This window comes from Heterodontus francisci, chromosome 32 (genome assembly GCF_036365525.1).
Source record: "Heterodontus francisci isolate sHetFra1 chromosome 32, sHetFra1.hap1, whole genome shotgun sequence".
NCBI lineage: Eukaryota > Metazoa > Chordata > Chondrichthyes > Heterodontiformes > Heterodontidae > Heterodontus > Heterodontus francisci.
The window spans coordinates 10895977-10912814 of NC_090402.1; the positions used below are offsets into that span (position 1 = coordinate 10895977).

At 40.0% G+C, this 16838-nt stretch overlaps 1 protein-coding gene across 9 annotated transcripts in view; it reads left to right on the top strand.

The window, feature by feature from the left end:
- The window catches only part of LOC137347624 (nucleus accumbens-associated protein 2-like), a 95665-nt gene that overhangs the window by 56893 nt on the left and 21934 nt on the right, over nt 1-16838 (top strand). For all 9 annotated transcript variants that reach the window (XR_010968982.1, XM_068012222.1, XM_068012216.1 and 6 more), the window contains one exon: nt 13984-14160. Coding sequence is in view for 8 of the 9 variants with exons in the window: in XM_068012222.1 (XP_067868323.1) it covers nt 13984-14160 (177 nt within the window). In the remaining variant the exon portion in view is untranslated. The remainder of the gene's footprint in view (nt 1-13983; nt 14161-16838) is intronic.

Below are 16838 nucleotides of genomic sequence, written 5' to 3' on the forward strand. Positions count from 1 at the left end.
TAATTTAATAACAATAAGAATGAAGTATTTGAATCCATTCCAAGGGCCTGCACAATAGCAACTTAATAAACAAACAGTGAACATGGCTTTAGAAGGGGAAAGGTTGACAAACCACCTCAATTTTATTGAGGGCATTAGTTAGATAACAGTGCTCATTGTAATGTAGTTTATTTGGACTTTCAAAAAGTATGACATGAAAGACATAATTAAACTGAAAGCCATGCAAATCTAGGGTAGAACATGCAACTGTACAAGAAACTAATTTAACAAAAAAGAAATACTCAACAGGCCTGGCAGCATCTGTGGAGAAATGGATGAAAGGTCATCAACCTGAAACGTTAACTCTTTCTCTCTCTCTCCACAGATGCTGCCAGGTCTGCTGAGTATTTCCAATGTTTTCTGTTTGTTTTTATTTCTGACTTCCAGCATCCACAGTATTTTGCTGTTGTATTAATAACAAAGAAATTGGGATAGAACAAGACTTGGGGGCGGGGGAGGATCGTTAACTGGAGTCAGTGTTTTTAACCTGTCATGTTAATCTATGTAAGTTAGTGAAGCTATCTATAAGTTGGTCAAAGTTGGCGGCAGCACTCTAAGAGGGAGGGCAATAGAAACAGGAAATACAACTAAATATTTATCAACAAAAAACCTAGAAGGATATGTTGATGGGGTTAGACGAAGTAAGGTAGGAGGAGGCTTGTGTAGAGCATTAACATTAGCATAGACCAGTTGGGCAGATTGGCTTGTTTCTGTGCTGCAAATTTTATGCAATATGTAATTGAGCAGAATTGAATTTAACATTGATCAATGTAAAAAAAAAAATTTAAATTAAGTTTGCAAAAGGGAGATATAGAAAGGAACCTGGAAGTAATAAACATGTTGCTTTTATTGTTGATCCTGTTGGCTAAAGCAATGCTTGGATGTATAGCTTGAATAATAGAATTACAGCCTATAGAAGTTATGCTGAGCTTTTATAGCATATTGGTCAGAACACTGTTGGAATACATTTTCAGCTTTGGCCATAACATCAGCAAAAATATTGAAAATACAAAATATGGATTGGAAAAAAAGGTATAGAAGGACTAGACTGAACTCAAACGTAAGAGGATGAGCTGGGACACATTAGAAAAGTAAGTTTTGCAGGCCAGAAAGACAGCAGGTGGGGCAAGGTTTATTAAGATATTGTGACAGAGGAGTTGAAGCATTAGAGGAAAGAACTTTGGGAACATAGGAGCCTTTGCCCCATATCCCTTTAATACCTTTGGATAACAAAAATTTATCAATCTCTGATTTGAAATTTACAATTGATCTAGCATCGATTGCCATTTTCTGATGAGAGCGCCAAACTGCTACCACCCTTTGTGCATAGAAGTGTTTCCTAATTTCACTCCTGCAAGGTCTTGCTCTTTTTAAACGGTGCCCCCAAATACTAGACTCCCCAACCAGCAGAAATAGTTTCTACCCAATCTAGCCTATCTGCTCCCCTAAATATCTTAACATAGACCTGGCAAATGGAGTATAATGTGGGAAAGTGTGAAATTGTCCACTTTGGCAGGAAGAATAAAAAAGAAGCATATTATCTAAATGATGAGAGATTGCAGAGCTCTGAGCTGCAGAGGGATCTGGGTGTCCTAGAGCATGAATCGCAAAAGTTTAGTATACAGGTACAGCACATAATTAAGAAAGCTATTAGAATGTTATCATTTTATCGCAAGGGGAATTGAATACAAAAGTAGGGAAGTTGTGCTCAGCTATACAGGACATTGGTGAGACCACCTTCCAAACCCATGACCTCTACCAACTAGAAGGACAAGGGCAGCAACTGCATGGGAACACCACCTGCAAGTTCCCCTCCAAGTCACACACCATCCTGACTTGGAACTATATCGCCGTTCCTTCACTGTCACTGAATCAAGATCCTGGAACTCCCTTCCTAACAGCTCTGTGGGTGTACCTATCCCACGTGGACTGCAGCGGTTCAAGAAGGCAGCTCACCACCACCTTCTCAAGGGCAATTAGGGATGGAAAATAAATGCTGGCCTGGCCAGTGATGCCCACATCCCATGAATGAATTTTTAAAAAAAAGCATCTGAAGTACTATGTACAGTACTGGTCTCCTGATTTAAGGAAGGATGCAAATACGTTGGCGGCAGTACAGAGAAGTAAAGGCCTGCTCGGGTCACGAAAGAAAACCCAACCAGAACCACATCGGACCCGAGCCCGGCCCGAGTCCCTCCATTTGTCCCCGCGCCCAACCGGGCCCAAGCTGACCACCAGAATGTTCCCTTTACCTACCTTGCGACTCCCAATCTGCAGGAAGCTGCGGCATGAGCGTGATAACGTCATAGAGACGCTCACTGCGCAGACTGAGTTTCTCTCCTTGGCGTTCCAGACTCCCAGCTCAGGTAGGTTTTTTTACTTTTAACACTTATCAGCAGAGCAAAATGCAATTCTTGCTGTGTGTGTCCGACCTGGACCCGACCCGAGCCCAAAGGCTGGACCTGGAAGACCGACCCAACACATGTCGGGTTCGGGTCGGGTAGCGGGGCTTTACAGAGAAGGTTTGCTAGACTAATACCTGGAATGGGCGGGCTGTCTTGCGAGGAAAGATTGGACAGACTAGGTTTGTATCTGCTGGAATTTAGAACAGTACGAGGCAACTTGATTGAAACAGCTAAGATCCTGAGTGGACTTGACAGGGTTGATGTGGAAAGGATGTTTCCCCTTGTGGGAGAATCTAGAACTAGGGGTCACTGTTTAAAAATAAGGGGTCGCCCATTTAAGACGGAGATGAGGAAAAATTTTTGTGAGGGTCGTGAGTCTTTGGAATTCTCGTCCTCAAAAGGCAGTGGAAGCAGAGTCTTTGAATATTTTTAAGGCAGAGTTAGATAGATTCTTGATAAGCAAGGGCGTGGAAGGTTATCGGGGGTAGGTGGAAATGTGGAGTAATCAGTTCAGCCATAGAACCATAGAAAAACTACGGCACAGAAGGAGGCCATTCAGCCCGTTGTGTCCGTGCCGGCCAAAATAAAACTAGCTGCCCAATCTAATCCCACCTTCCAGTACCTGGTCCATACCCTTGCCGGTTACAGCACTTCATGTCCAGATACCTTTTTAAATGAATTGAGGGTTTCGGCCTCCACCACCATTCCTGGCAGTGAATTCCAGACACCCACCACCCTCTGGGTGAAAAAGCTTTTCCTCATGACCCCTCTAATCCTTCTACCAATCACCTTAAATCTGTGCCCCCCCCCGGGTAAATGACCTCTCGGCTAGGGGAAACAGGTCCTTCCTGTCTACTCTTTCTGGGCTGCTCATAATTTTGTACACCTCAATTCAGTCACCCCTCGGCCTCCTCTGTTCTAAGGAAAACAACCCTAGCCTATCCAATGTTTCCTCATAGCTGCAACTTTCGAGCCCTGGCAACATTCTTGTAAATCTCCTCTACTCTTTCCAGAGCAATTATGTCCTTTCTGTAATGTGGTGACCAGAACTGTACGCAATACTTCAACTGTAACCTAACCAGCGTTTTATACAGTTCCAGCATTACATCCCTGCATTTGAATTTTATACCTCAGCCAATAAAGGAAAGCATTTCATATGCCTCCTTCACCACCCTGTCTATCTGTCCTGCCACCTTCAGGTACCCTTGGACAGACACTCCAAGGTCTCTCACTTCTTCTGCCCCTCTCAATACCCTCCCATTTATTGTGTGTTAAAATTTGCCTTCCCCCAATTTAGAACTTTTACTCCTGTTTTATCTTTGTCCTTTTCCATGATTATGCTAAAACTTACTGTATTATGGTCACTATCTCCAAAATGGTCACCCGCTGTTACTTCCTCCACTTGCCCAGCTTCAATACTGAAGATTAAATCTAGAATTGCGCCCCCTCTCATTGGGCTTATGTGCTTGCTAAAAAAGCTCTCTTGAACATAGTTCAAGAATTTTGTCCCCTCTGTGCCCTTCACACTGTTTGTATCCCAGTTGAACTTATCGAATGGCGGAGCAGGCTTGAAGGGCTGAGTGGCCTACTCCTGCTCCTAATTCGTATGCTCGTAGATCAAATCACCCCTCAACCTTCTAAATTCCAGTTTATTTACTCTCTCCCCTCATAACTTAACCATTGGAGTCCAGGTATCATTTTGGTAAACCTACGCTGCACTCCCTACAAGACCAACATATTCTTTCTAAGGTGTGATGCCCAGAACTGCTTGCAGTACTCCAGGTGTGGACTAACCAGACCAGATGTCCTTTTATTATCTTCTAAGATGCTTGAAATTCTCACGATAATATGATGCGTACAGGTGAGGAAGGCCATTTGGCCCATCCTGGATGGTCTCTCTAGATGATGCTTCCAGTTTGCCACTCCCTCACCTCTTATCAGCATCCAGATTTTCTTGAATGATTCCAGGGTTTTGCCTCTGCTGCTAATGCAGAAGTCCATTCCTTATGTTAATCCTGAGCAATTTCCTGATATCAATCTTAAGTTTGCCTTTCAGTAGTTTGAATGTGCTATCATGGTTTCATTTGAAGTAGTGTTGTGGCTTTCACCTTTTCACTGTTTACTATCTCAGAGGTCCCCTCAGTTCCTTCAAGGCTTGAAGTCCAGGTTTTTCCAGCCATTCCTTAAAGCTCAGCCCTCTGATGATTGGGTTCAGTGCTATGACTCCTCTCTGCACCACTTCCAGGACACAATGGCCTTTTTTGTGTCTGTGACCAGAATAGGGCATAGTACTCAAGATGTGGGTCTGAGTAGAGCACTAACCATGTACAAGCATGGCTTCCTTTGACTTGCACTTTGCTGAATTGCAATAGGCAAAGCAATAATCTGTTTTCTTTGGGTTTTTTTTATTCATTCAGGGGTGTGGGCGTCACTGGCTAGGCCAGCATTTATTGCCCATCCCTAATTGCCCTTGAGAAGGTGGTGGTGTTTAACGGCTGCTTTGCAGTGGTTGGACATGTCGAACACAGCATCTACTAACACTTCTAGATTTCTCTCGATTTCACCCTTGGGTATTCAAACATAATTTAGAGAGTCCATTTTTCAATCTGTATGCAATAATCTATAGGTATCTTTATGAAATTAAATTGGCCATTGTTTTGTCCACTAATATAGCTAACTGATTTTATAGGTCTTCCACTACCTTCTCAGATGCAACTCGTCCTGCATACTCCACTCATCGTTTTGGTATTGTCTGCAAATCTGACCAGTTTGTAATAACCTTGTAAATCCAAGATTATAATGTAAATTAGGAGTAGTAAGGATTCCAACACCAATCCTTGAGCTGTTCCATTCGGCCCCATCCTCACTTTGTCATTGCACCCCTCATAAGTGCCTGCAGTTGCACACCCTAAAGCTAACTTCTTATCCGTTCCCAAATGCTTTGTTAAAAGTCTATTGGTATAATTTAATAATCACTAAATATGAACTCTATGCAGTTTTGGCAGTTTTCTTTGTGATGCTACACTGTTGAACGTACTTTGTATTATTGATCTAATCGCAGTCAAGCGAAAGCTTAGAAAAGTCTGAACTAACAATGCAATTAGTTAAATACTATGACTCTTCAGGTTTAAATAGTGTGGCCAACTGTCTATGCTTAGCAAAGCTAACGCAATAGAAATTGTCAGTGCTGTGGATTTTAGAGTTAATAGTAAATTTCTATATATAGACATCAATTGTGTAAAGCTGTTAGCAAACTTCCAGTGCTGATTTTATGATAAATTATTGAAACAAAAGTAATTGAATATTCTAATATATCTAAGCCATCTGTGGCACTTCCTGGCTAAATGCATGTTCCGCATCTTAAATTATAGCCTCTTTGTTCGGATTACATTTTTGGCCAAAATGCAAGTTGTCCAGCCCAATAAAACAGACTATAAATATACTTAGCCTTTTTGTCCTTTCAGTTACATAGAAATTGGAAAGAGGTTATAGCATGGAACTTATCATTCAACCCAACGAGTTGATGCTTATCCTCCAAACAAGCAGTTCTCCGAATCCCAACTTGCTCCATCCTGCTCCTGTCTATCCCCCTTTGCTTCAACCACCTATTTTAACCTATTCTTAAAAGATGACATGGTCTCTGCTTCCAGCAATAACTCCGTTCATTCATTCCACAACACCTCAACTGTCTGTAGAGGGAGAAAATCTTCTGCTGTCTGCCCTAAAGCTTTTACATCTAATCTTGGTCGTCTTGTTCAAGATCTCCCAGCCATTGGAACCAATCTGCTTCTATCTACTCTGCGCTGTGCTGTCATAACTTTAAACACCTCTACCAAATCACTTCATAATCTCTTGTACTAGTAGGAACAGAACCTTTTTTTTTAAGCAAGATATTTAATTCTATATTGTTTGAACACAGTTTGACCATTTCTTTAAAATGGCAGGTCTTGTTCTTCCTGAAAAGTTTGAAACAAATGGAAGTAGAATGCAGGAAGCACAAAATGCTGGAAACACAAGTGAGCCAGTATAAACTCTTTCATTTGCAGAATGCAGTGTGGAAAAATGAATGTTTGACATTACAATAATAATCACAACAATGGAATAAATTTACCACTATATTTTCTCAAATATAAGGTATTGTTTTTCTTTGTGAAATGTAAGTATCCAATCAACACAACGCAGGGCAGCCTGATTGTGGTTGGGTTAATACCTGGAAGATTTCACTGGTTTAGAATAATAAGGTTTTTTCCCTCCTTTAGAAGTTTTACTTGCAATTATTCACATCTCTTAGTAGGGCCAAGAAAGACTCTTGTATTGTAATTAGGAGTCTTATTTGTTTCTGATTTGAAAACCAGTTTAAATCTATCTGCTTTTAATGTTAATCCAGAATTTACAGTTCTGCATTACTGGAATGAGGTGGGAATTAGAGAAAGATGTGCTGGGAGAAATATCTCCCATTAAAACATTTTTTCATTTCACGTTGATGCAAGGCTCAGTGCTGAGAATGGGTTATTGGGTATGACTGCCAAAACGCCCATGTTCTTGGGCATAAATTTTCCATCATCTTAGCGCTATGCTGTAATCCTGGCAACATTGGATAACATGTCTGAATTAGTTAATATCAAAAGTAATTACATGTGGGAAAAATAATTCAAAAGTGGTTGCTAAGAGATCAAAAGTAACATTTTATCCCTTTTGACAACTTCCCCTTAAATTGGATTTTTATGCTAATTGCCTAGAATTTGCTGGAGCCAGGTATTTTCACCTTTTAGCTCCAGTCTTTTGCGCCGCAAATTGTTCTGAGTGCGAGTTGATAAAAGTTCGGTGATGCCAAGGCAGAATCTGGGATTTTGGTAATGGACGGGCCAAATGGTTTATCTCAACCAGTGAGACTTAAGAATAAAGAAACTGAGTGTCAAAGAAGGAAATGGGGTCACTAAAGTCAAATTAGATACAGAGGAGAGATACAAACAAAAAGATTGGATTGAGAAAAAACAGATAGAAAAAGTAAAAACATATTTTTTAAATTTAGAAAACCTCGGAGCAATTTACTACCAGCAGGAGTGAGCCACCACAAATTCATTTGTTCCCTTTCTGGCCTCCATGGTTGAGTGGCATGTTAAGACCATAAATTACTCCATTAATGGGGTCCTTATGCAGCAAAATCGCAGCCCTACCTTTCTATGACGAGTTTAATTTGTATTTAGGCAAAAATGCAGAAATTTCTTAAGTCATGAAATTGATGGTGAGCTCCAGTTTTTGCGAGGCTAATGGTGGAGTGGTGCAAATCATCCAGCAATTTCTGGCAATTCGCAATTATTAGGGGTACCTTTCCTCGCTACAGGTTGCTGGGTTCTTTATGCACCAATAAGAGTGCGTGCATTAAACTCTTATTTTCCCAGCAAATTCTGGGCCCTTGTTAAAGGAGTGGGCTCAGTAGGCCTTTCATCAACTCATAGTTGAGTCGTCATAGAATTCGTGGCTGTCTTGTCAAAACATTTAAATCACGGAGTCAGAGAGGCTTAGTATTAGAATCTAGCATTAGGAATAATCACAACCTGTATTTCATATTAACAGTTGGTAGTTTAACAGATTTCTAAATCTAAGGTGGCATGTACTTGGCCTTTTTTATTAAAAAAAAAGCTTCTGCTGATCAAAATCTTTCATTATTCTTTGGATTTTTTTTTCATCTGAGGGCTGTTTATTTGCCTCATATACTCTGATGCTGTGATGTTTTATCACTTAACTGTTGCATGCTTACTTTATTCCAGCAGATAGTTGCTCTACGGAAAAGTAAAACAAAGAGCATAGCTCTGCACAGATACCACTTCATTAACTGGCTGACAGTATATTACCATCAGTCCTGATTCAGCTTTATTAAATTGAAGTATGCTTTAGTACCTGGATGGTTTAGTAGTTTAAAAAAAATCTGTAGTTAATCTTGAGTGTATTTTGGGCTCCTTTCCTTCACGCTATGTTTTTATTCTGAGCATAATAACTGCCATTTCTGTATTAACTTCAGGTCAGTTGCTCCATTTAAAGGTCAAAAAGCTGATGTTTCTACTTGACCTCAGTTTTTATCCCTTTCTCTGTCTGCCCAATGAATCCGGTAAAGGAAATGTTCTGATCATCTAGACTTGGTTTCATATTGCTGGTTGCACCTCTGTTTATGCCACAATCCTGTCTTAATGTCACACCATTTATCTTGATTGAATCTCCTCTTATGTTTTCCATTTATAACCACCTGTCTGACGACCCAACTCATTTGGAGCCAATTGAATGCTGCTGCATTACATTATCCTTCGTAATGCCAGTGCCGTCACCTGTGATTGTTTAACAGCCATGCCACAATTGGCAGTAATACTGAAAAAGATGACAAGTAAAAAAAAACTCTGCCTTACTGGACAAAGAGGGGGTGTTATGCAGTCGAACTGGCATCATCCACATTTCAATTGTTTGCCTTCAAAATTGAATGCCAGAATGATTATTCGTGCAAGTCATCAAGTTGTCATCTCATTGCACAGTCTGCTGATTTTTGTTTCAGCTTTTTTTTCCCCCCCCCCTTACTCATAATCATGTTCATCTTTCCGCCCACACCCAGGATATTGTACTGCATGCAAAAAATCACAGTGGCGCAGTGGTTCGCACCGCAGCCTCACAGATCCAGCGACCCGGGTTCAATTCTGGGTACTGTCTGTGTGGAGTTTGCAAGTTCTTCCTGTGTCTGTGTGGGTTTTCTCCGGGTGCTCCGGTTTCCTCCCACAGCCAAAAGACTTGCAGGTTGGTAGGTAAATTGGCCATTATAAATTGTCCCTAGTATAGGTAGGTGGTAGGGAAACATAGGGACAGGTGGGGATGTAGTAGGAATATGGGATTAGTGTAGGATTAGTATAAATGGGTGGTTGATGGTCGGCGCAGACTCGGTGGGCCAAAGGGCCTGTTTCAGTGCTGTATCTCTAAATAAAAAAATAAATAAATAAAATAAATAAAAACCTATTTGATATCTACACTCTTCCAATTCTGGCCTCTTGAGCATTCCCAATTTTAATCACTCCACTGTTAGCTGCTGTACCTTCAGCTGCTGAAGCTCTAAGCTCCAAAATTTCCTCCCTAAACCTATCGCCTTTTTCTAAGATTCTCCTTAAAACTTAGCTCTTTGAACAAGTTTTGGTCATCTGGCCCTAATATCTCCTTATGTGGGTGGTGATCAGGTTTTGTTAGTGTTCTTGTGAAGAGCCATGCTGAAGGCATTATATCAGTGCAAGTTGTTATTGTTTCCATTATTCACTGGGGAGTCCATGTCAGGCCATTTAACCAGGAATGACTAGATTGGAATAAAAGTTATACATATTGGTTTATAATTACGCAATAATCGCTGCATAGACTGAGAATAGCTTTGAAAACCCAAAATACAATGCAAAGATCAATTCCTGTTACAGAACAAAGAAAGCAGTCAGACCACTTCCTCATTGTGACCTGGTTGAGTTTTTTCTAAAGAAAATCACAAGATGGAAAATGTTAACTTGAGTCTATGATTATTAAATATCCAAGTTCCAGTCAAGCTTCCTGTATCCTGGGAGCATTTGAACTTAGTCACTTCAGTGATTTGCATAGCCACATTTTTTTAAAGTTTCTAATCTGGCAAGGTTAATTAATGGAATGCAAAGCCTTGTTTTGTTAATAATTATGTTGAGTTTAAGGTTTCACCTGTCACCATGGGTACCCTATGCACCCATTGGTTTAATTAGTATAATACCTACTCATCAAACACGCAGTTTTGTTTTTAAACAATACAGCAAAAGACTAAGGAGGTTTCTTCATAGCATGTTGCACTTAAAAGGCAAGGAAACTGCAAGTAAGAAGCTTGAGGTGCTTGTCTCTGTTTTTCGTGTATTTTGTCGAAGACTCACTGAACTTGGATTGCTACTGTAGAGAGTATACGAACGGTTGACAATGCTGTCAGTGCTAAAAGAGGAAAAATATTAATTCTGCGGTAATCACATCCATTACCTTAACACCACTGCTTTAAAATTAGACTGATCGAATACTAGTGTATAACTGTTGTACGAAATTAGTTCCTCTTATTATTGGACCAAGGAATCTGCAAACCGATGAGTTTCGAACAACCTAATTTCAGGGCACAAAAATGTTTTTCTTAAAATTTGAAAAAAAGCTATTTCTGGGCTTTGTGTTGCATCCTTTCAAATGCATCTATATACATGTCCTATTTATTTATAAATTATTTTTATCTTGTATATTATATAAACTGTAGGTGCTGGAAGGATTTTAGTGGCTCTTCAACTCTTGTTGATCCAATTGTACTCTAATTAATGATGAATTACCTGTCATTCGATAAGTCTCTGTTCAAAAAGCTGCATAAATTCCTCTTTGCTCATTCATAAACTAATACTCTTTCCACTGTACAGTTCGAAATAGTGATGAGTTTATATTCAGATTGGGATTATGCAGAGTCTGTACATGCATGCATTTTTTGAAAACTCCTTTGCCTCATTTATTTTGATGACCCTGTAGTTTGCTTTAATATAGATCACCTCACTCTGTGCAAGGAGAACAAATCAAGAAGATCTGCTTCCCATATCCAAAAATGCATTTGAAACTTGCATACGCACTGAAAGGAATGTACTCCTATAGAATGATTAGTGCTTTCATAAGAAATGGCATAAATGTGATGGTTGGTGCTGCTCCTGTATCAGTGGAGGATTTTAAATCCTCATTTCTGCAGGAACTCCGTTGTACATTGATGCAAAGTGACAAATTTAGTTTTTCTCAGTTTAGATTTGCTATGAAACTACTGTACAAAATTATCAATGATTCCGCATTAATTAGAATTAAGGTGGCATAAACAAGGGTGATGTGGTAAGCAGTAAAGTGAGATACACAGTAAGACTAGTGAGGGTTGCCAAAATTAATTGCTTTATTCTGCATCTAACTTTTGCATAGCCTCACCTGGAATGTTTGGTTCTGACACTGGGTGCCAAAATTACAGAAACGTCACATTCCTCAATGTTCATGTGTATTACATTGAACACCAAAGGATCGAATTGTTTTTGAATAAAGTACCTATTTTTAGCCATAAATGCATGTAAAGATCAAGTGACCCAGCCATAGGATCTTTGAGAGGAATAAAGTTGCAGCTATCTGATAACATTTAATTCCAAGACCGTGGCTAGATATTAGAATCTCCTGAATAAAACTGCTTTCACATGACCTAGCAAAAACGAGGACAAGTGGTTATGTAGGGTCTGTTTATAATGCAAGGTTCTTTTGTTGAGAAGCATAGAATCATAGAAAATTTACGGCTCAGAAAGAGGCCACTTGGCCCTTCGTGTCTGCATTGGCCGAAAAATAAGCACCCAGCCTAATCCCACCTTCCAGCATTTGGTACATAGCCCCTCATGTTACGGCTTTTGTCACTGCCAGGCTTGACTATTCCAATGTTCTCCTGGCCAGCCTCCCATCTTCCACCCTCCTCAAACTTCAGTTCATCCAAAACTCTATCTGTGTCCTAACTCTCTCAAAGTCTTGTTCACTCATCACCCTTAGGGTTCGCTGCTCAGTGTTGGCTCCCAACACAGCAGCATCTCAAATTTACAATTCTCAGCCTCATGTTCAAATCCCTCTGTGGCCTTGCCCCTCCCTATCTCTGTAACCTCCTCCAGGCCTGCATTCCTCCAATTCTGGCTTGTGCATCCTTGATTTCTTTCATTCCATCATTGGTGGCCCTAAGTTCTGGAATTCCCTCCCTACCTGCCTTTCCTCCTTTTAAGATGGTCCTTAAAACTTACCTCTTTGACTAAGCCTTTGTCACCTGTCCTAATACCTCCTTATGTCGCTTGGTCCTACTGTTTGAGGATGCTTTACTATGTTAAAGGTGCTGTATAAATGCAGGTTATTAATAGGGAAAGCATATCCTCTGTTTGGGGGAGTTGATGAGGATTGTTGAAGCATGGGATGCTTTGCTGCAGGGGGTATATGAGAGTGGCCATTATATTTTTAAGGAATAAGAGTTTGAGGCAGCAGAAGATGTAGGCTATGGAGAGTGCTCAGGGCAGTGGAATTAGTTTTGAATTATTCTAACAAAGAGCTGGCGCAGAAGCGGTTGGCCAAGTGCTATAAACATGTATTATCACCATTAGGTAGCTTTACACACATCTGTCAGCAATTTCTCCAAATCTACCAAATTATTTGATATCAGTGTCAAGTAAACAAATTATTGGTTCATGCATCTCATTGCTGTTTGTGGGACCTTGCAGTGTGTAGATTGACTGCCATGTTTCCCTATGTTACAGCAGTAATTGAAGTTCAAAAGTATTTCATTGGTTGTAAAGTGCTTTGGAATGACCTGAGATAGAGAAAGGCACTATATAAGTGCAAGTTCATGCTTTTCCATATAGAAGTCTTAAAAGAATGCTGCAGATTTTTTTTGTTCTTTATTATGGTTATGTTATTCGTATGGAGGTTATGGGAAATAATTGTGACATTATGACAGTATGATTATGAATTCCAAGGGTAAATTAATTGCAAACTTCCTGTTCCTTTCAGCTGAATTATTTTACCATGTCCCTGTGCTCTCAGGTTGGCAATTCTAATTAAACCTCAAATTCAATAAACATGTAATTTTTAAATTCACCAGATTTTAGAATTGAAACAATTGCAAAAGAGGTGACATGAAAAAAAAGCCTTTCTATGCAATGAGTGGTTAGGATTTGCAATGCACTGCCTGTTTGGGTGGTGATATAGATTCATGAGTAGCCTTCGGGGGGAGTTGGATCAAAACTTGAGGGAGAAAAAATTGCAGGGATATGGGGCAAGAGTGGGGGAGTAGGACTAACTGGAATGCTCTTTGAAAGAGCTGTTGCAACTTGATGGGCCAAATGGCATCCTTCTCTGCAATACGATTGTATGATTCTATGAATTCAGCATTTTTGAAAATCTTTAATTAAAGTAATTCCACGCAAAGATGGGACAATGTGAAAAGCTCTGGTGAATTCTTGGTCTGTGAATATTGGCAGTTTATTCACTTTAAAGGATCTGACTATTTGTGTTTTTGACACATTTGTTTTAAATCTTTTTTAGCATTGGCAGAAAAGGTCAGTTTTAAGTTTTGAAATACTTGAATAAATGCTGGCAGACTTGTTTGTACTAAACTTTCAGCTTTATCATTATAAGGAAGTTCTTGTGATTCACAGGAGGTGATCAACGATTGATGAAGCTGCTTAATGATTGCCAACATCAAACAGACCAAAAAGACTTCTGACTGAATGTTAGTCACATTTACACATGACATAGATTTAACCACAGATATTTTTGTTTCAACCTTTTGTTGAAGAGAAACACCTGCTTTCTTTGATTTGTTTAAAAAATTATCAACATTTTCTTTCATCCTAAGATGACAGACAGTAAACCCAGATTTCCTTCTCTCTAACCACTCCAATTTTAGGTTCATTTGAATGTCATGTCTTCAAATTATTATACATTAAGTAGTTAAATTGTTTTTGCTTATTTCTTTGTATCTTAGCACAAGAGAAAGTTGGGCAGCTGGCAAGCCACATGACGGTAGAAAATCGCTCCTGTGTGCTTGTTCGCCGTGATCTGGTCGCACTTCCTGCTAGTCTCATCAGTCAGATTGGCTACAGATGTCACCCAAAGCTGTACTCAGAGGGTGATCCTGGTGAGAAACTAGAACTTGTCTCAGGTAAACATAATTTAAAATCTTGATCAGTTACTTGTGAAAGAGCTACAAGCCTCAATAAATTACTGAGAAATAAACAGGAGCAATGGACTCTGGGCTTCCTGACTCGACTTCAGAGGGGTTCTTAATGCCTCTCTTTTTAAGTAAACCACTGAGCCTAGTGTATGCTTTATTGATACCACATTTGAGTTACTTGATTTTGTTTTTCAAATACATTTACTCCTCGCCTATGATGGATGAACGTCACTGTAACCCACTTGGGGAGTAGAGCTAAGAAGTGGAAACCCTACTGCATGGTGATTGTAAGGGCAGCAGGAGAGACCTAAGCTGAACAGAAATCTGTTCGGTACTTTCTTCCAATCCAAGTGCAGTCTTTACAGCCCCTTGGAGAGGAGAGTGGAGTTGGTCAGATGTTCCTAAAACAAATTCAGTAACTGGAGGGATGGGCATGGAAAAGAATTTTTTGTGATGTTCCCTAATGATTAAAAGCAATGTAATTCTTGGCTAAGACGCTGAACTGATGATGTGTATGTGTGCCTCAAAATTGTAGCTCTGGACTAGTGGTGATCTTTTGGCTTTCTCTGCCCCTTTAGTTGACTTAATTTAAATACTGTACTGTAGAACATCGCTGAAGTGCAATACAAGATTTAGCCCTGTTCATGAGTGAGTTGTGTACAATGATTGTCAAAGCTCGCCCTAATCCTATCTCTGCTCAATGTCCACACACACCATTCAGCATGGGTGCAATTGAGAAGCAAGGAATCTTGACTGATCTTTATAGCTTGCTCTCCTATTCTATTCTCTTCCCTCCCCCCCCTTTCTCCTCCTACCTTGACTTAATTGAGTTTTGCTGCAACCAATTGGAGCAACTCTATCACCATCACCCAAGCTGCCTTTATCTAATTGGAGTTCGGGGGCTGTTCAAGCCACGGCCTGTGATATGCTGCACCTGGGTCTTGATCTGGTTCATAAATCCCAGACAATTCAATCTTGCATTTCTAGTATTTTCTGGAGTAACCTTATTTAAATTTTTGGTCTGGAAATTGGGAACATTGGCATTATTGCCTCAGGACACAAAGATCTGTTTCTAACAGGAGTTTAAGATATATGCAAATTCAAGAGATCATTTATTCAAACTTTGTATGTGACAGCCCCCCCCACTCTAAGATTTGATATCTCCTTAAGCAACCAGTGAGCTGTAAGATGGACATTAGGAATTTATTTTATTTGCTCAAAGGATTGCTCACACTTGGAACAAACCATTTTCTAATGTCAAAAGTGCAGATTCACTGCAACGGTTTAAAAAGGAACTAAACCAGTACTGGGGCCAGTGCAGTTTTTTGGGGTTTTGATGTACATTAATGACTTGGACTTGGCGGTACAAGCACAATTTTGAAATTTGCAGATGTCACAAAACTTCATCGAAACATAGAAAATAGGAGCAGGTCTTTTGGCCTGCTCTGCCATTCAAAAAAAGATCATGGCTGATCATCTAATTCAGTACCCTGTTTCCGCTTTCTCTCCCCATATCCCTTGATCTCTTTGACATTAAGAAATATATCTATCTCCTTCTTGAATATATTTAATGAGTTGGCCTCCACTGCCTTCTGCGGTAGAGAATTCCACAGGTTCACCACCCTCTGAAGAAATTTTTCCTCATCTCTGTTCTAAATGGCATGTTCCATATCCTGAGACTCTGGCCCCTGGTTCTGGATTCCCCAGCCATCGGGAACATCCTCCCTGCATCTAGCCTGTCTAGTCCTGTTAGAATTTTATAGGTTTCTATGAAATCCCCTCTCATTCTTCTAAACTCTATTGAGTATAGGCCTAGTCAACCCAATCTCTCCTCATACGTCAATCCTGCCATCCCAGGAATCAGCCTAGTAAATCATCTTTGCACTCCCTCCATGGCAAGAACATTCTTCCTCAGATAAGGAGACCAAAACTGCACACAATACCCCAGATGTGCTCTCACCAAGGCCCTGTGTAACTGCAGTAAGTGTAGTAAACAGTGAGGAAGATGGTAATAGATTTAAAGACGACATAAACAGGTTGGTGGAATGGGTGAACACATGGCAGATGAAATCCAATGCAGAAAAGGAAGAGTTGATGCATTTGTTAGGGACAATGAGGAGAGACAATACAAGCTAAATGGTACAATTTTAAAGTGGGTGCAAGAAGAGAGAGACCTGGGGGTGTTTGTGCACAAATCTTTGAAAGTGGCAGGACAGGTTACCAAAGCAGTTAATAAAGCACGTTTGATCCTGGGCTTTAGAGGCAGAGAGTACAAAAGCTGGGAAGTGATGCTAAACCTATATAAAACACCACCTCAGCTCCAGTTGGCCTAGTGTGTTCAATTCTGGCCACTGCACTTTAGGAAATATGTGAAGGCTTTAGAGAGAGTACAGAAGAGACTTAATAAAATGATACCATGGATTACAAAAATAGCCTGGAGAAATGAGGGTTGTTCCCCTTAGAGTAGAGAAGGCTGAGAAGAGATTTGACAGGTTTTTAAAAAATCATGTAGAGTTTTGACAGAGTAAATAAACTGGTTTCCAATGCTGAAGGGTTGATAAACAGAGGACAGAGATTTAAGATGATTGGCAAAAGAACCAGAGGTGACATGAGGAAAAACTTTTTTACACAAGTGGTTTGGATTTGGAATGCACTGCCTGATGGGT